General features: G+C 44.6%; 1 protein-coding gene across 1 annotated transcript in view; it reads right to left on the bottom strand.

The window, feature by feature from the left end:
• Positions 1-19,971, bottom strand: part of LOC143841200 (uncharacterized) — a 101,707-nt gene that overhangs the window by 65,326 nt on the left and 16,410 nt on the right. Inside the window, exon 4 of the mRNA XM_077345201.1 lies at positions 464-529. Coding sequence (XP_077201316.1) covers positions 464-529 — 66 coding nt within the window. The remainder of the gene's footprint in view (positions 1-463; positions 530-19,971) is intronic.

The raw sequence follows: 19,971 nt of genomic DNA, 5'->3' as shown, positions 1-19,971 counted from the left end.
TATGGCATCTGGAGAGTAGTTGTAATTTTGCAAGCTCTCCAGGCCCTGCCTGAAATATGGCAACCGTAAATACCCATGCAGCTCAGCCAAGAGCTGCATGGGGAGGTGCTCAACACAGCCCAGAACCACAACCTGGGTGAACAGCCAATCCCTGCATGACTTACTGGGTGGGTAGGGTGTCTCTTTCTCCCTGCCCCCTTCAGGGAGAGTGGAGTCTGGCCACCCTATTACACTAACCGAGACTTGAGAGAGGAGGTCTGCCCTCCCTATTCCTGCTGCTTTGATTTCAGGCAGGGTAGAGCAGTGTGGATAGCTCAAACTTCCAGCCACAAGGAACCCCTCAATTAGCTGTACTACAGAATAGGAACCCGAGTAAGAAGGAAAAAGAAGAAGCTGTCAAAATTGCCACCGTGCCTGCAGTCTCTTTCTCTTAACTGTATGAACAATAATGAACGCAGCTTACCTTTTCCTGTACTCCCAACTCCATTTCCACACTGCAAGCACCCAGAAGACAAGGACATTACTTGTCCTAAACAAGATGCAGTGAAATGAAAAAGTGCATTCTTTCTGCAATGGGTGTGGGGAGAAATAGGGTGACATCATCCCAGTAGCCAGCAGATCCAGGGGCTGAAGGGTGTCTTCCTAGCGTGGTTGATGTAAGAGGTCATCAGTGCAACCAAGACATGAGACTGGTGGCGGGTAATACAGCTGCTAAGGATGGTCTGGTTTGTGGGTAGCAATGGGGTTGCTGGGATCGCTGTGGCCATGCCTGTTGGCACGGCTGAGTTAGTTTTATTTTCTACTGTTATTTTTAAAGTACTGTTAGCTTTGCTTCTGGGAGTGTCTTTTCCCTAGGATAAAAGGTGCTCAGTCTTCATTGTAAAGGAATCATAATTTTAAAAGCGCAAATGCTTCTGAAAATCAAACAGTCTGCTGTGCACTGCCTATTAGATTTGGTTACAATATCGCTATAGTACACAGGACTAAAATCAGATGTTTGCATTTCAACATTGTTTTGATGGTTCCCTGAACTTAGATGGGGCTTCACCTTTGTTTCATACAATGGATTTCGCAGAACAAACAGAGCAATGTAAACTATAGGCGGACCTCGCGTCAAGTTGATTCACATGTTTTTTTTTTAATCTGTGATTGTTTGCTGATCTTTTTGCATGACTTCTAAAAATACTCTGCAATGAACATGCAGGACATGTTTGCAGTCTGCTGAGAAAACAGGTCGCTTTTGTTTGCCAAAATGACTACTCAGTCAAAGTCCCAGAATGGATCACATTTCATGGGAAAGAAACCCTCATGTACACTGTAGCGTACCAGCAGTGTCCAAGTTGTGATGGATTTTCAGGAAGCCCTTCTCGTGTTCCAGTAAGTATCTTTGTTGCCAACTCAGGCTTGTTTGACAATCAGCCATGCACTGGAGCCAAACTATGCTCTGCAGTCAATACAAAGTAAATACAAAGTAGAGTGACATGCAACCAGAGAGCTTAATGGGGTAAATAGGTGGGTGGGTGTTCATAACTGGAGTTAACTAGGCATCTATGGCAGCTCGTTCAGCGCTAAGCATTCATTGGAGCAGCCGTTCTTCCTAGGGCTGATTTGGCCCATGGGCTGCAGAATCCCTAGTCACCGAAGGCTCAGTCTCGTTGCCTGACCTAAGGATTGCCAACTCTGTTGAGTAAAACCATAGAGTTTTGCCCAAATCCTACAGCATCATCTCATCATGCTGGCATTGTGATGTCACTTTTGGGTATTTGCCAGAAGTGGTGTCACACTTCTACCATGCCATTTTCAAGAAATGTCCCACTGGATGGCCCTCTGCAGACAATGTAAAGGGGGGAACAAGAGATCTCCCCAAGAAAAATAAAAATGTGTTTCTTTTCTATGTTTTCAGGAATAAAGTCCCCCTCCCCAGATCATTCCTGGGGCTGCATAGTAATAATATGCCATAAGCTGCACCAGCCTAATATTATGTGTGCATGCGCATGTGTGCATAAGAGTGCTGGGATGATAGCAATGAACAGAGAAAAATGTGCCTATCCTGGTTTTATGCCTATTTAAAAATTACCTCAGAGCAGGTAAACATTTAAGGTCATCCCAGAGCAGTCTTTGGCTTTGTATTTCTTTTAGGTGAAACTGGAATAATAATCACACCTAGTTTTTATACAGTGCACAAAGCACACAGATTATCTCATTAAAATAACAATGAGGTAAGAACATCAGAGTCCTGCTACATCAGAATAGGAAGCCATCTATCCCAGCATCCTGTTTCACACAGCAGCCAACTACTAGAGGGCCAACTTACAGGTCATAGAGGCCGAGGCCTTCTCTGACCTGCCTCCTATCTTTGGTATTGAGAAGTATGCTCTGAACATGGAGGTTCTCTTTAGTCACAGATAGCATAAATTTGTTTAATCCCCTTTTAAATCCAACAGCACTTGTGGCCGTCGCTACATTTCCTTGCATGGATTAAGAAGGCTTTCCTTTTGTCTATCCTGAACCAATTGCCCATCCATAATACACAGAGTCAGTATTTATTATCTCCATGTTGTAGATGGAGAACTCAGAGTATGGCTGATCCTAGACCACTTAGGGAAAACAGAGAGATGAATTAATGTCCCGCTGGTTCCATAAGCTACACCAGCTTCTCAGAGTAACAGAAGTAGCACCAAGAAGTCATAGCCTGCAATTTCAGACCATATTTTAAAAGCTAGGATAGAGAAAGATCATTTGGCCTGTATCAATTTCATCACTATAGTTACGAAGTATTTAAATAGAAAAAACAAGTTTCTAAAAATGTGTACAGTGATTTTGCAATGTTGATTTTATTGAAAGCACACCTTTAATGTTATTCTGTCTCCCCTTTATAGAAGGATGAAACCTTAAAAACATGTTTAAGTGGTTTGTACTCAAATAGGTATGGAATTCCTCTCCAAGAAGACGTTAGGTAGCCCCTGCCATGCACTGGTTTGATCACCTTTCTACATGTGCCTTCCTATAGGCATTCATTTTTCACAAGCAGATTTGTACCATAAACTAGGATAGGGATGCCACTCCCCAATAGGACCAGGTAAATCCCCCAGAATTCCAGGTCACCTCCAGACTAAAGAGATCAGTTCCCCTGGAGAACATGACGACTTTGGAGGATGGACTCCATCGCATTATACAACATAGAGGTTCCCTTCCTGCCCCAGATCCTCACCATTCCTGATTCCACCCCTGAAGTCTCCAGGTATTTCCCAACCCAGAGCTGGCTACCCTAAACTAGCAGGCCTTCATACACCATTTTGCAATGTTTTCAGAAAACCTTGTGTTAATGTATCAAATGTTGAGTACACAGAAGACTCTAATCTGGGTTGGGAGGGGAGCTGCCTTTTGAGCTAGATATCTGGAACATTTGCCAACAAACAGCCCTCATGACAAGAATTAAAGCAACGATGGATCCTCATAATGAACTTTGGCTATCAAAAGGCAAGACTTTAAAAAAAATGGCAATGTTTTTTTCCCACCAGTTTCCTTCTCCCCTGGATAAACAAAGTTCACCAGAACCTCCTGTCAACTTTGTCTTCTTTTCTTGATGATGCTGACAGTTGACCAGCATGCCGTTTGCTTGCCTTGCCTCTGTGCACAGTTTCCCAGAAATTGACCTTGAATCCCAGCTAATAATCTGCTTTGCAGCTTTGGAATCAGATGGCTCCCCCGGGAGAAAGATCATTTTATGAACTAGGAAGCATTCAGTAGTGCTGCTTGCTGAACAAAGAGGTATCTAGAGATGGGCATGAACCAACACACTAACTAAAGCTCGAGATGAATTTTGCCTGGTTTGAGGTTCACAAACTGAAGTTCATGGCAGGTCAAGTGTGTAATGGTGCTTTATGGCAGTTTGCAAATGAACTAACAAGGGTCAAGCTGCATCAAATGAAATATATCAAAATAAATATTTCTTATATGTTGTACACAATACTAAAGTTAAAAACATATAGGGCCTGAAAATCAGGCTACAAGCATCACATAACAGCCAGTCTGGTGTAGCAGTTAAAAGCAGAGACCTGTAATTTGGAGAATGGGGGGCATTTCCCACGGCTTAAAAATAGCACAATGGTTGCCGATTGAAAACGCTACTAATTTGCCATAACGCACGACGTCGTCAACAATCTGCAACAATCCTGAAACCGACCCGCCAAAAGCGCTTCGTTGTGGCGCTTTCAGGGGAATCCAGAAAAGTGGATTCACCCTCCGGATAGCGATACACTCCTGCAACCAATCTGCAACACTAGCGCTAAAGACCTGTGCGTTACCATTGTAGCTGGTTCTTCAAAGTCCCTCCCCCTGGATCTCTCCTCCAAACTTCCGGCGAAGCGATCGCCATTTTTTTTTCTCGGAGCGAGTGGGGATAAACGCACCGGCGAGCCTCTTTCTGTTTAGAGGCTTCCCTGGCTTCAGTCCTTCACCTTTAGTCACTAAGCACAAACCACTTAAAAGCCCGTTTGCTGAAATAAAGTCCCTTTATTTTTTACACATAAATTCAGCCGAAAATCGAGCCCGTGAGAAGGGGGGGGGGATTTTTTTTTATCACTCGAGGCAGCGTGCAAACGATCATACAATCAAACGAAAGCTCACATTAGGCAGCTGGATGGGTCTCTCCGTAGCAACGAATCTACACAGATTCGTTGCTATGGGTCTGTTTTTTTTTTTTAAAAAACCTTCCTTAAAGGGAAAGCGGCTGTTTGGGAGCATGCTAACGGCTGCCCATTGGCTGCTTGACGGCCAGGGGCGGGACGAGCTTGGCAATAGCGCTTCCTTTCTAGCGATTTCTGCCGAGACCGGAAGCCTGTGGGAAACGCTAAAAAACGCAACTGATTCCACTACAAAGCCAGGTGTGCAAAACGACGAATTCCACTATTTTAAATGGCGATTTTTCATTCCGCAAACAATTTGCAACAAAGATCCCCGTGCGAAATGGCCCTGGGTTTTGATTCCCCACTCCTCCACATGAAGCCAGCTGGGTGACCTTGGGCCAGTCACAGTTCTCTCAGAGCTCTCTCAGCCTCGTCGGCCTCATAGGGGAGAGGAAGAGAAGGTGGTTATAAGCTGCTTTGAGACTCCTTCAGATATTAAAAAGCGAGGTATAAAAACCAGCTAGTCTTTGAATAATAATTTCACAAAGTTGATGAACATGTCAAATGACCAACATACGGCCATATGCATTTTGGCCTCAAGGGCTGTCCTCAGTGCTCAGAAATGCAAACTTTTTCAGAAAGGCACACATTCAGAAGATATTACACATTAATCCTGTCCAGATGTTGCTATCTCATATATTGTGTGGTATGATGTAAATTTATAAAACGGGCCATGGGTTAGGGTTAGGGTTAGGATTCCCACAAAAATCTTCATTAATGAAATTTCCAATATTTCTAGACATATGAGTCATCAATTAGCAATTAAAATCACATGGTCGTTTGAAGTGTTCATCAACTTTATATGTGAAATTATTACAACTTATGTAAAACTATGGGGCTTTTCGCACACCTTCAAAATCGCACAATGGTTGCCAATTGAAAACGCTACTGATTTGCCATTATGCACAACGTCGTTGACAATCTGCCACACACCTGAAACCGATCCGCAAAAAGTGCTTCCTTGTAGCGCTTTCAGGGAAATCCCCAAAAGTGGATTCACCCTCCGGAAAGCGCTACACTCCTGCAACCAATCTGCAACACTAGCGGGAAAGTTCTGTGCATTACCAATGTTGTGGTTTCTACAAAGTCCCTCCCCCTGGCTCTCTCCTCTGATCTTCCGGCGAAGCGATCGCCATTTTTTTTTCTCCGAGCGAGCGAAGTTCAACCCACCAGCAAGCCTGTTTAGAGGCTTCCCCGGCTTCAGTCCCTCCCCAGAGCTGTTTATTCACTAAGTACAAACAACAGACAAGCCCGTTTGCTGATGTATTTTCCCTTTATTTTTTACACTGTTTTCGGCCGAAAATCGGGCCCATCAAGGACCAAGGGTCTAACTTAGGCATGTGCACTAACTCAGTATAAGGCAGCATTTATTTCAAACATGTTCACATTTTCATTGCAAACAACAGACAACATGGATGGAACTTAAGCAGACTGCCAACGTGTGTTTCATTATCATCATGTTTAGGAAATCGTATTATCTTAAAGGCTTCAGACTTCCTTTTCCCCAAAGAAAGCAACTCTAGATGACTCAGCTTGTCCATATGTCCCATATTTCTGCTAACCGCTGGTGCTCCGTTGGTGGGTCCTTACATTTTTGGCAAGTCAATAGTATTTGCTGCCAAGGCAGTGCTCTTACACAAAATATGAGACTCTCATATTTCCTATACTGCCAAGAAGCACTTGCATCAATTCCTAAATATTCAGCATACCAAGCCACTGGGGAAAAGAAGGAATACAGCTCGACCCTAGGTTCCAGCCCTATGCACTAGCAGGATGACTTCCAACACTCTGTATCAAAGGGGATGTCCCTTTATCACAATTCTTGCAGCCACCCAGTAGAATCTCAACAGCTGTCCTCTTCCAGATCGCCTGTTCCAAACCCAGTCTGATGTGTAGACACAGCAACTTTTTAAAATTCTTACAGTCTTTTTTAAAAAAATAGTTTATATTCATTATACTGGCTTCAGATCTCAAGGCTGCCCAGGAGGATTTGTAAATCCATGAAATATCTGGGTTCCTGTTAGCACTTCTTGCGGTGCCTTCCTAAAGCGAAAAGAATAACAAGCCTTGGGGAAAGCACTCCCTTCCGATTTGTCCCGTTCTTCTACACATTCAATTTTCTGCAAGAAATGCTTTCCAATTATAGTGGACCTATATGATTCTCAAGTTGGAAACAGTCCTATATAGCAGGGGTAGTCAAACCTGTGGTCTTCCAGATGTTCATGGACTACAATTCCCATGAGCTCCTGCCAGCAAACGCTGGCAGGGGCTCATGGGAATTGTAGTCCATTAACATCTGAAGGACCACAGGTTGACTACACTTGCTATATAGGTGGGAGGAAAGGCGCCTAGAAGCGCAGAGGTTGTTAGTTCAATTTTAGCTTGGGCCAGTCATTATTTCCATCACAGACTGGACAAAACCTCACACGCAGCCCTTCATCCTTCCAAGTTCTGTACACTTTTTGTTCACGTTCTTTGCTTTTGAAAAGCAAACATAATCTTCCCTGACCTTAAAACCATTTTTAAAATGTTTGCTTTTCAAAAGCAAAAAATGTGAACAGAATTAACCAGAATGAAGGGGAGAGGGAACTGTGGTTTTGCTAATTCTGTGATGGGAAAAAAATTACTGGCCCAAACTAGAATTGAACTAATAACCTCTTTATTTTATTTATTTATTTTGTGACTTCTATACTGCTCCCTCATGATAGGACACCTTGGGGCTGTGAACACTGCAGGAATCAATAACAATCAATAAAAGCCATGACATAGAAACGCAGTAGATATCATATAAAAATTTAAATACAATTAAATTAGTTTAAAATAGTTAAAATTAAACCAGTAGCCCCATAATGGGGGGGGGGCGAATGGAGAAGGGCAAGATGAGGGAGGCACTAATCAGATGTTATTATAGATTCCGCTGACCTCAACCATAAACTTGGCAGAACGCCTCTGCTTACAGGCCCCGCAGAACCTCTGGAGTTCCAGCAGGGCCCTGATCTCCCCAGGGAGCTCATTCCACCAAGTAGGAACCAGGCTGAAAAGGCCCTGGCTCTGGTTCAGGCCAAGCATATTTCTTTAGGGCAGAACCACTAACTAGTTAGCATTTGTCAATCAAAGGGCTCTCAAAGGAGGTCTTCAGATAAACGCAGGGACTGGCCTGTGCAAGACATTAAAGGTTAAAACCAGAACCTGGAACCAGATCCAGAATTCAACTGAAAGCCAGTGCAGCTGCCAGAAGACCAGCTGAACGTGGGCCCTCTAGAGTGTTTAGGTGAGAACCCATTTGGCCACATTCTGGAACAGTTGCAATTTCCAGCACAGGAACAAGAGAAGGCCCGTGTAGAGTGAACTACAGTAATCAAGTCTGGAGATGACTGTCACTACTATCACTGTGGCTAGGTGCTCTGGGGCCCAGATGGGGTGCTAACAGCTTAGCTTGGAGAAGATGGGGAAATGGCAGTTGCGCTACTTTCGTAACTTGAGCCTCCATTAATAACAAGGTATCAAAGATGACAATGAAATTCCTGGCTGTCTGTGCAGTTGAGAGTGGCACTCCTTCCAGTTTTGGTAAACACACTTCCTGATCAGGTCCTTTCCTACCCAGCCACAGGACTTCCATCTTTGAAGGGTTTAGCTTCAGGTGACTTGCTCTGAGCCAGTCCACCACCACTTCCAAATACCTTGCCATGGAGCTCAGAAGGGCATCTGGTTGGTCGTCCATCAGAGATAGAGCTGGGTGTCATCAGCATATTGAGAGCACCCAAGACCAAAGCTCCACACTAGCTAGGCCAGAGAATGCATGAAGATGCCCTTGGCTGTGGAGGAAGAAGGTCACCCACCAAAGGGCTATCCCCCATATCCCCACATCAACGAGGTGGTGAGCAAGAAGCTCATGGTCTACCACGTCAAACGATGCTGTGAGACTGAGCAACACAAGCCACAGTGACCCTCCTTGGTCCAGCTGTCACTGGAGATCATCCTTGCCTCTGTCTCTTTGGGCTACTTCCACCTAAGTCACTGAAGCGGCTGAAAAACACAATCTATAAAAGCTTTCCCTGATACTTTTTTACCCAGGGATTTGAGGCTTTCACTGCCTCACTGGAAGTGGAAGAGAGTGGATTGGGATGCCTGCAGCCGGACTGAGGCTTTTGCTGCATCCTTAGGAATGGAAGTGGGGGAAGGATAGGGCAGCCTGCAATCGACTGCATACTATGAATGGGGGGAGGAGGGACCCAAGACATTAAATGTATTGCAACCTTATACAGGATGGGAGGGGTGACTGGCAAGAACTGACACCCAAGAGTAAACCCAGCAACTTGAGGAAATGCCTTCCTGTCAACATAAACGCGCCCATCGCTAATTGGACCAGTCGGGAAGTTTATTCCAAATACTAGTTCAGGAAAGGCCTTAGTCACAAGGTGGGAGGGGTGTTGTAAAAACCACCTGCAAAGGGTGCAAAGGCACAATGTATATTGTAAGCAGCTTGATTAGAGTGTGGGGGATGCTTAGAGGCATCTGTAGTGATATAAATAAAATTCTCCTGCCACTATTCTGTCTCACAACGGGTGCTAACATCCTGCCCACAAGCATTTGCCCTCTGCTCCAATCAAGCGGCTTCCAAATACAAATATCCATGGTACATCTGCACCCTTCACAACCCTCCTCCCACCTTCTGATTAGGGTAACAGGACTCAGATCTCCTTTTCTACTCTGCGGTGTTTGACAAGCACAAGCTTTGCCTCTCAAAAGCTTCTCTTGAAGATCTGGTGGGTCTCAGATCCTACTGGGCTGAGATCCAACTGCTCCACTGCAGGCTCAGGTGGTTAAACACTGAAACGATCATCGAAGAAAGGAGAAGTTTCCAAGAAGACAGCAACAGTAGTGTAATTCTGGGAATAATTAATTCTCAGTATCTGATAATATTTACTGAGAAACTGTTTCTGAAACGCAGGGGCTGGATACTTGTCTGTCAAGTGAGGCTTCCTGGAAATGGTCTCAGCTTCAACACACAAGTAGAACCAACCCTCTCAATCACTCGGCTGCACTTTAAAAGCATGAAACACATCTGCCATTATATCAACAGCTTACAAAAAGGCACAATGTGAGATTGAGTTGCCCTTTATGGCCATTTAAAGATTCAACCACATATCTTCAGCCTTTAGCCTCAGCCAAACCAAGGTTACAGCCCTATGTGTGGAAGGGAGTTCTACTGAATGCAATAGTATTTGATTCTGAGAATTATAGCTGTGTTAGGGGTGGGGGTAAAATTCTAACCTTCCTTACTAGAGGTCAGTGGCACTTACTGTAACATAATGTGCATAGGATTGGGCTATAAAGGGAAGTTACACTTACTTCAGAAGTTGATACTTAACAGAGAGGCCCCCACCCCTTGACCATTTCATTCCTCTGAAGAATTCCTCCAGTCTAACTGGATTTCTATAAACCTTGGCTAGATTAATTCTGGAGGGCTGCTCTAATAGTCATTATGACATTCCAAGCTCATTTGAACACATGTGATTTAAATTGACTCCGAGCTTCTTTCCTGTCTGTTTATATTTACAGTCAGGATCTAGTCATGCCGCATGTGGAGCAATGTTATTAGCATATGCATTGCCACTCCTGTTGTGGCAACCACCCGTTTAGACCACCACATGTGAAAATGACTTCAGCTGTAGTCACTTTTCATATATTAATGAATGAGCCCTTAGCTAATAAAACAGCTAATAAAGGAGGGCAAATCAGAGGGACTGATAATTAAAAGCATTCTTGGGAGGGACTGTGTGGGAATGAGTAATGGACCACTGAAGTTTAGATCCCACCGAGCATTTCCGTAAATGGAAGGATTTTTGCCAGCAGAGCATGATTTTCTCACCTCCTCTGTCTGATTGCCGTCCAAATTACACCAGGAAATGCTCCTCCTCCCCAAATAGCCCCAAGAGGAAGCCAAAAAGCTGCAGTGGATCTTCCATTCATTGTCTGGAGGGGGGGGGGTTCCAGTGAAGCCAAGCCTTGTACGATAACGCAAGGAAAGGGAAGACGACTCTAAGCCGCTTTGGGACTCCTTCAGGCAGAGAAAGCGGCATATAAGAACCAACTCTTCTTCTTCTAGTTTATTAATCTTAAAAGAGAGCCTGTAGTGAGGTTTTGATGAAGTATCAATGCATTTTAGTTGATGATAGTTAACTGATCATCTTTCTGTTAAAATCAGTTGATAACTGTAGTTAAAATGCTAACAGGCAACAGATGTTATTAATATGATGCTATTTGCCATAAGTCTGTAGGGTGGGACAATGAACCTATAGCCATTTGTCCTTATTGATATAAATCCAAGCAGGGGACTGCAAAGACTTGCAGGGAGGGGATTTTCTTTTGAGGCGCTCTTTATCTTCTTTGAGCTTCCTGTTATGCTCAGTCATCTTCGCTAAATGGGGATTTCCCCCAGAAGCTCCTCGGCATGCTAAATATGTTTTTAAAACACCCACCTTAAATCAGAGGGAACCATGGGTGGACAAAACTGAGCAAATTGGGTAAATAGGGTTTGAAGCAGTAGAATTTTGCAGATTTTTGCCAGTTTCCTTATGTTTTTGGTTTCTTTTCTCTTGCAAACTGGATATTTTTATATGCTAAGAAGCAAACTTTATATACAAATGGCCATTGCAATTTAAAAACACTGTATTTTGAAAATGGTAAGATGAGTCAGTTCCCAGGTAGAGCAGTTCTCCAGGTAGGTTTGAATCCCTGGCAATGGCCACTTTTTATTCACGCTTCACCTTCTTCTTGGGCAGCTATGCTCAGGAAGATCTAGTAACAGACTATCCTCCTATCACTTGTCAGTATTTGTGACTGAGATAACATTTCTGCCTGTGTGCCTTAGATTCTGTTAATGGCTAAGGGTGGGGCCTGCATACAACTCCCTCCAAACTCTGATGGGAATTATGACTCATATTAGCAAGGCTGGCATATATGAGGTAATTCAATGAAATTGAATGTAAAAAGATGTTCTTTGTTTTCCCCTTTGGAAAAAAGGTGGTTAGCTTGTTGAACAATATTAGTGACAGCAATACTTCCTAATGATTGAACTATACACACTGGCAACCATTTGGGTTGGTATCTCATAGTTCATGAGAGAAACAGTTTACCTCATCCCACACTCTTAGTGTTGGATTTCTCTATGTCCACAAAACACTAGCCAATTTTTTTTTTGGTGGCAGAACTAGAAAGCAATACAAACATTCTCATGTTTATAGATCAAAATTGCCCATCATTTTGGGAAACAGAAAAAAATATTGACATAGATCCATCCATCTAAAAATCAGGTCAACAACTCCTTGGCTCTTCAGCACAGAGAGTGGTACTTTTTCTGACCATGGTCTACCCTGAGGTAAAAACTGAACACTGATAGCTTCCTTTACTCCATGTTCTGTCAGCTCCCTGAAATTCCATTGGATTTGCCTCCAAATCTGCCCAGGCCTTGAAAGGCTGTTGACAGCTAGGGGCCAGATAACTTCCTGTTCACCCCATGCCCCAAAGTAGAAGTTTCCTGCCTCCCCAATTTAAGGTTATCAGCCATCACTGAAATTCAAGACATACATAAAAGAGATATGGGATAGCCAGTAGTATTGGTCCATCACACAGGAAAAAAACTGCATTTCTGAATGATCGTTGATCAAAGAATGATCTGTGGTTTTCATGGACTTTTAGGGACAGTCCCCTAGCAGAAATTACTTGACATTCATCCTCGAATGACCAAGCAGACACCATTGCATATTCATACTGCTCTGCTTGGAAGTTCACATACAGAGGCAATAAACTATGGGAGCTGGGAGGCTCAAGTCCTTCCCCTGGGATTTTTTGATGAGGGCAATACCCCCAACCTGGGCTGCCAGGTAGCATCATTAAGCTACTCAGGCTGTCAAGGTCTCAAGTTCAATCCATCCTGTTTGTCTTTGTAGCAGTTTAGCAAGTTCCTAGGAGGCATGTAGCTGGTTTTGGTTCTCTCCGTAAAGATGGGGAAGGGAACTTCAGTGGTTAATGCTATCTTCTCTGCCACATATTCAATGTGCCACAGCATTTTTCTCCTTACATGGATCATCACCACTTGTTTTGACCCATGTATGAGGATACAAAATAAAAGATGACATTTTGCTGCATGTCAATTTGCCCTAATTCTTCCTAGTGCATTTCCCTTGCTCTCTTGGCTAAACAAAGCTTGAGGCTTAAGAGGTACAAAATGCAGCTTTGTGTTGCAGATGGACAAAAGAGGAAATAATTGTGATCTTTGAATGGCTCTGTATTCATCCATATGCTAAGTTTAACAAAGGACTAGGGCAATATTAGAGTAGCTGACCTTTCTTTGAGACTGCTGGGGCTCTGCCTCACTCCAGTGTCTCTAGCCTAATCATGGAGGCAGAACTGGGGATTCTGTGAATGCCAGAGAATGCTTCAATTACAAGGCCACTGAGGGGGGACAAAATTAGGGGAGGGTCAGCTGGAGGGTCCGTGAAGCCCCTGTCATGTTGCATTCACAAAATGTTTCTTTTTCCGATGCAGTTCTGATTGCAAACACTAGGGGCGCAGGGAAGGCTGAACATAGTAATGCAAATTATTTCTGGCTCAGCATTTCTACGAAGTTTACTAGGAGGCTGAGGATACCACTAAATTGCTTCTCATCTCCTCCTAAGCCCGTCAACCAACCATTGGAGCGAGGCAAGAAAAGCCAGGACGAGCTACAGGCAACTGCAGGATGTAGCTTCCTAACAAGGTCTACAGTTTCCTTTTCCTTTCCGTTCCACCCAGCTCCTGCTAAACCAGATCTGAGTATGAGAAGGGAACGGCAGGCAAAATATTTATTGAACTAACAGGCTTCTGTATGAAAAGTGAAACGATAGAGGCAACGTTGTTACCAGAAAGCCCAGGCATGAACCTTGCACAGTTTTATAGCAGTGTACTAAAGCGATTTATGCATAGACTTTTCTCACTGAGCCTCAAGGCACATTATTACACAATAGCATGAGACATCTAATAAGCAATGCAACAGAACCAGGATTATAAAATAAGTAGTGCAAAAGAGTGTCAGAAAAAGCATAGTAAGAGCAGGAGACTACATGCAATAAACAGACAATACATACCTATAAGGAGGCAATGAGTCAAGGGCCCCCTTCAGAGCTCCACTCTCCTGGAATAGATACCCAGGCAGCACTAGTTTGAAAGAGGATAGTCAATCATTCCCATTTGCCCTCTTTTTGGTCCTCCTGATAGTTGTCTCACAGCCACCCACCTCCTCCTTGACTGTCTGAGTTCCCCTTTGAGAGCTCTGCCCTGTCTCAGTTTAGGCATAGAGCACCCTCACCCAAGCAACCTCACCTGGGAAACTCCCTAGGCAGAAGACTTCCTCTCAGCCCCAGCCCTCTTCCAGGGCAACAAGACCCAGCTGGCCTCATTGGAGGCAATCATGCCTCCATTTTCTCTGCCCTCACCACCTGGGTGGGCGTGGCCTCTTGGGATGAAGGCAGGGCCAGGTAACTTGCCCCTCAAGTTCACGCTCCTATAAGGAGGCTTTAGGATGAAGTGGATTATCATCCTGCCACTCAGGATTATTTTTTTTTTTTAGATTTATTTCCCTCCTCTCCCGACAGGCTCGAGGCGGGTCACAACAACTAACCCCATTAAAATTCCCATTAAAACATCAGTCTACTAACATGACGGCTAAAAATCCCATCCCTGCCCCAATTATTAAAGAGGTGAAGAGGAAATGATAGGGGAGTAGCGTACACTCCAACTCCTAGGGAGGGAGCGATGTCCCTGATTCACTGACCCCAGCCTCAACCATAGACCTGGTGGAAGAGCTCCATTTTACAGGCCCTGTGGAAAGTTGACAAATCCCGCAGGGCCTGCAGCTCACCCGGGAGCTCATTCCACCAGGTAGGGGCCAGGACTGAAAAAGCCAACAGGTTCTCACCTGCACAGCATAAGGCCCTGCGGGGGGCATAGAGCGGTAGGCGGTCCCTCAGGTATGTGGGTCCCAACCTGCGTATGGCTTTGAAGGATAAAACCAAAACCTTGAACCGGATCTGTGCAGCAATTGGATGAGGTCTTCCACCTGCTCTTCCCTGGTAAGACAGGAGAGTAAACACCAGGTCCAAACAGTACCATAAGCTTTCCTGATACTCTTTTGCGCTACTTATTTTAAAATCCTAGTCCTGTTGCATTGCTTATTAGATATCTTATGCTATTGGATTGCTTTGTCTTATATTGTATAGGCTAAGGGGCTGACTCCCTTCATAAAAGCACCTCCATGACCCATTCCATTGTAGAACTGCCCTATTCTCTTTTGGAGAAGAAAACCCGCTCCAAAGCCCAGGATATCTCTGCGTTGATGCTGCACAGAATATATTTAAGAATATTCCCAGAAGTCATGAGGTGCGACCTCACCACTTCTTTGTGGGGTATACAGATGAATAAGCAATGGTTACCCAGAACCTAGGCTGTGGTCACTTTTCTTAGTCAGCGAGTTGTTTGAATCCTCCTTGACATGATCGTTTTTCATGGTTTATAAAGTCATCCGGCGGCAAGCACAACCGAGTGCAAATGTTCCATGATGAATCACATCCACTAGCATGATAGCTTATCCTACTAATACATCTATTTAAGGAAAAACAGGCAGGGCGTTATAGCTAGGTTATGTAGTCTGGAAACGGAAGATATTCATTGGAAATCATCCCGGATAGATAGAAACGGATACAATCTTAAATTTAATAGAAGATGGGACATTTTACATAGGAAAATCCTGAAACGGTGTCATAAATTCCACAGGGTGAACATCCTTAATGAGAGAAAGGTGGCCATAGTACTGTTGCTTTCCACAGTTAGCTCCCCTATAATCTCCTCTGCAGGGTCTCGAACCACAGTGATTAAAAAAATTAGAAAACTTATAACCAAACCAGAGCTGGTTTTATTCTCCTTATCATCTCATTCACAAATCTTGGTTCTGAAATGCTGAGATCTCTTGGGTGTGTTTCAGTGTATATATTTGATTTTCCCTTTTCCTTTTGTTTCCAAACACCCAGTACACGAATACCCAATAATGTGGCTTCATCTACCTTATTGCCCATGCACTATTAGTAACCATGCTGGGTGCCAAGATCCTCTGGGAATCAGGGATTTTCATTGGTGAGCTGGGAACAGAATAAGAGAATCTTGGAGTGTTGTTTTCCCCGCTCGAATGGCTCTGTCAGTCTGCCCTGGCCAACACGTTGTTTTGGTATCCCGCTTTGGAGGTATTCGGCTGCTAATAAAAAGGGCTAGCAGGAATGGAGCTGTCCTTGGTGCTACAGGTTTCAACCCCCTCCCCAGACATACGAACCCTCATCCAGTAATACCCAAATTGTGTACAATGACATTTGGGTCCTTTATGAGAAAACCACTGTCATGGTGTGAGAAATATGCTACAGCTAAATAGCTAAAGGTTGCTGTGAACTCTACAAGCTACCAGCAGAAAGGCTTTCCCAAGGCATCTCCACAGGATCCATTGCTTGGTGTTGTAACCTCCAGCCAATCTCCACAAAAGACAGGTGATTTTGCTTCATCCTTGTGTCAGGTATGATTGAACCATTCATGTTACTCTCCATGCAGGTACATGGGGACTTTAGGCACCCTTAGAGGAGTGATCCGTTACATCTCTGCATGAATCACTATCCTGCAGTCAGGAAACGATGCAGAGCAGTGAACTGCAGAAACACAAGGAGAGTAGTTTTAAGAAGCTTTTAGAAGTAGTTTTAAGAAGACTATACCTTGATATAGTCCAAGAAGCTATTTGGGGCTGACAAGTAAAGTGTGCATCCTAGAGGTCAAGAGTGGCAGCCTCTCATCTGGAGAATCTGGAGAACCACGAGAACCCTATTCCTTCTCCACATGCAGCCAGCTGGGTGGCCTTGGGCCAGTCACAGTTCTCGTGGAGCTTTCTCATCCTCTCCTACCTCACAGGCTGTCTGCTGTGGGGAGAGGAAAGGCAAGCAATTGTAAGCTGTTTAGAGGTTCCTTCGGGTAGTAAAAAGAGGGGTACAAAAAAACAGTTCTCTCTGTTATAGTTTTTAAATCGGTATGCTCCAGCTAACCGAAGTTCAGGAAACAAATCTTAATTCTAAATCACTACAATAAATTATTTTTATCCTGGATGGAAAATGCTTAACACAGTTTCCTTTGACCACAGCTATATCCTAAGCAACTTTCCTTTTTGCAACAGTGTTTCCTTTGCTGCTGCTACAACTTCCATTTCCCAAGCAGCTGGTGTGCCACAACAGAAGTCCTTCCTGGGAATTCCTCCCCACACTGTGTAGTGGCTCGAACAAGTCCAGGCATGTTGTGCTGTGAGTCTTATATAGGGAACCATCTCAGCACAAGTCCAGGCTTGCCCTGCTGCTGGTGGAGCCTTCTAGTTCTCAGAACATGCCAAACCCCCCCCCCAACACACACACACACCCTTTGAACGTACTTTTGCAAATGCTTCAGTATGCTGGAGTTCAAAGAGTGAGCTGGTGCCTTGGCACTGGAGCTGTGCTCAGCTGTTTGAGGAAAGCACCTTTCCAGTTTCATTACACTGACATAATTTACGGCCTCTTTATCACCCAAGATTCTCTTTATTACCCTTGATTGATACCAGGCTGCTTGCCAAGGAGCTGGAAGCAAAGAAAACAGGACCGGTGCAAATGACATGATGCAGGAAAGTGAAAGTGGCAGAGTCCCCCACATGTCTGTTTTATTGCCTTGAAAAGGTACAAAGTCTTTATGAAGCATTTTTTTATACAAACAGCAGGACAGGGTTTAAAAACAACTGAAGCTGCCTTATCCTGAGTTGGGCCATTGGTGCGGATTGCCAGCAGCTCTCCGGGCGTTCAAGGGGAGGTGCTGGAGATGGAGCCCAGCCAGGACCTTGTCCTCTGCCATAAAGACGTGGATCCTCCACGCTGTGCTTCATGAGTTGCCCAGCCTCAAGAGCTCAAAGTCTGAATGTCAATAGAAAAGGCAGCCTGGATTGGTGTTACCTATCAGCAGTAATTCATTAGAAAGCCAAACCAGAAGGATTGTCTATTCAATATTATCAGTGCAAGTAAATTACAAGGGGTTTATTTTAATCAGTTTTCAGCTTCTGTGTTTTTATGTTAATATTCTTTTCAGATGTTTTCCCAAGAAGCTTGTTTTTAGGGTTCTTGCCATTGCATAAATATCACCATAGAAAAGGCAAACCATGCAATATGCCACGGGCCCATAGAAATGTAGAGGGAGTAATTTTTTTTTAATTAAGGGTGCAGTTTTGCATAGTAGAGTTAAACCTCCCCCCCCCCTCAATAAATGGACTGGGTCAGCCCTCTGGGCTTCATCGAGCAGAACACAACCATGGTGCTCTTGGTCCCCAGGTCCCCCTGCCAAGTATAGCCCACAAGCCATGGTGCTCTTGGGCTGGGGGATGGTTCTTTTCATGGAGATACCTAGTGGCATAGCCATCTCCCAGATCAGCCCTCTATCACACACACACACACTTTGAGGTGTGCTCAAAGGACTCATGAATCCCCATCAGGTGGAAGGAGGGCCCAGACTGGAAAGTGATCACCTTACTCCCTCCCCAGCAGCCAAGATCTGGCAAGGGAAAGTGTGGGTGTGCATGGGACATGTGCAGTTGACCAGTTCAACACTGATGGTAGGATGGCTGGAGCCACCTTGCGGCTGCCAAACAGAAAGTCCACCTTGCTGGATGTGGCTCTGTGCCCCTGCCCTGCACCTTGAGGCTAGCAAGGCCCAAGGATTCATGCATCCCCACTGCCCTCCAGCACACAGCCCTTTGGGAGTCCTCCAACCCCCCCCACCCCTTCCTCCCCAAGGGGACACTGCCTGCAGAGGGTCTCCTTCTTCTGCAGGACACCAAGAGCTCTCAGGAGGTGGATCAGGCACTCAGGGAGCCCTGTCACTACCTCATCCTACAAGGCTTACTGCACGGAACTGAATGGGGCTGCAGGGAAGAGGCATTCTCAAGCCAGCCAATGCACTGCTCCTCCTACAGCAGGAGGCAAGCTAATTGGGGCAGGACATGTTTGGGGGGCATCACAACTGTCAGCCCCCCCCCCCCAGCTACAGGCCTGATTTGCTATGGGAAATGCCCTTCACCCAAGCATTCCTCCTCTAAACAAACATTCAAGTTTTCTTAGAGATTCTGTACCAAGGGTGTGCCCCCCCCCAAAAAAAATGTCTGATCAAGTTGCTTTAGCATTTAAAAATCTTGATTCGCATTCTCAGCTACTGGAATAAGAGGTAGTCATATTAGTTTACCTTATCTTGTCCTTATCTTTTTTCCTCCACCTGGTCAGAAGAAAGTTCCAATGGCTTATACCCATCAACTAAGGGTTGGCCCTGCCAGGTTTAACATAAAGTGACTCTTATAAAGTTTTCTCCTCCTGTCCCAGGATCTTCAAAGAGGGGTTCCCAAGATTATCAAAGCAATGTGGAGCCCATGGGCAGAGGGAGTTAAGCCCTGCTCCTCTCCCTTGCCTCATCATCTCTTACTTCATCCAGTTAATTGAATTCAACATCTGTCTTCCAATCCAGCTCACTTTTGGAAAGAGATGCTTCAGATAAAGTAACCCAGTGATGCCAGTTAGGACAGACTTGACATATCCTTGCCCACAAAGTACATTTTTGCAACACACACGCTTTATTCAGGATTGGGTGGGCTCATTTAATTATCGTTTATGTTTGGATTTATATGACCACCCCTCCAAGAAGCTGGCTCAGGGCAGTTGACAACAGCATTACAAACATCACAGCCAAAACATTAATGATTAAAACAGTTAAAACAGAAAACCATAAAAAGCATTTTATTCTGTTAAAACACTGGGATGGGCTTACTTGCAGATACTACCCTTATTCCAGGGGGAGGGCTCTTGTGGGCTCTTGTGCGAGGGGCTGGCTTGATGTTATTCTGTCATCCATTCGTACCAACCAAATGCCTGGGAGAAGAGCTCTGTTTTTCAGCCCCTTTGGAACAGTGAAAGCTCCTGAAGGGTTCTGCAGCTTTTCCAGAAGCTCATTCCACCAGACTAGGGCCATGACTGAAAAGACCCTCGCCTTGGTTGAGGACAAATATAAGCCCCTCATGGGGCCCAGGTCACAGATGGCCTTCAGGGTTAAAACCAAAACCTTGAATCTGTCAAATGTTCCTATGCAGACACAAATTGAGAATTCCTACTGGTGTGCAAATAGGCTAACAGTTCTGGTTGGTCACCGTTCCCATCAG

Source organism: Paroedura picta, chromosome 7 (assembly GCF_049243985.1).
Source record: "Paroedura picta isolate Pp20150507F chromosome 7, Ppicta_v3.0, whole genome shotgun sequence".
NCBI classification, from domain to species: Eukaryota; Metazoa; Chordata; class Lepidosauria; order Squamata; family Gekkonidae; genus Paroedura; species Paroedura picta.
The sequence above is the reverse complement of the archived record's forward strand: the minus strand, read 5'-3'. Positions and strand labels throughout refer to the sequence as shown.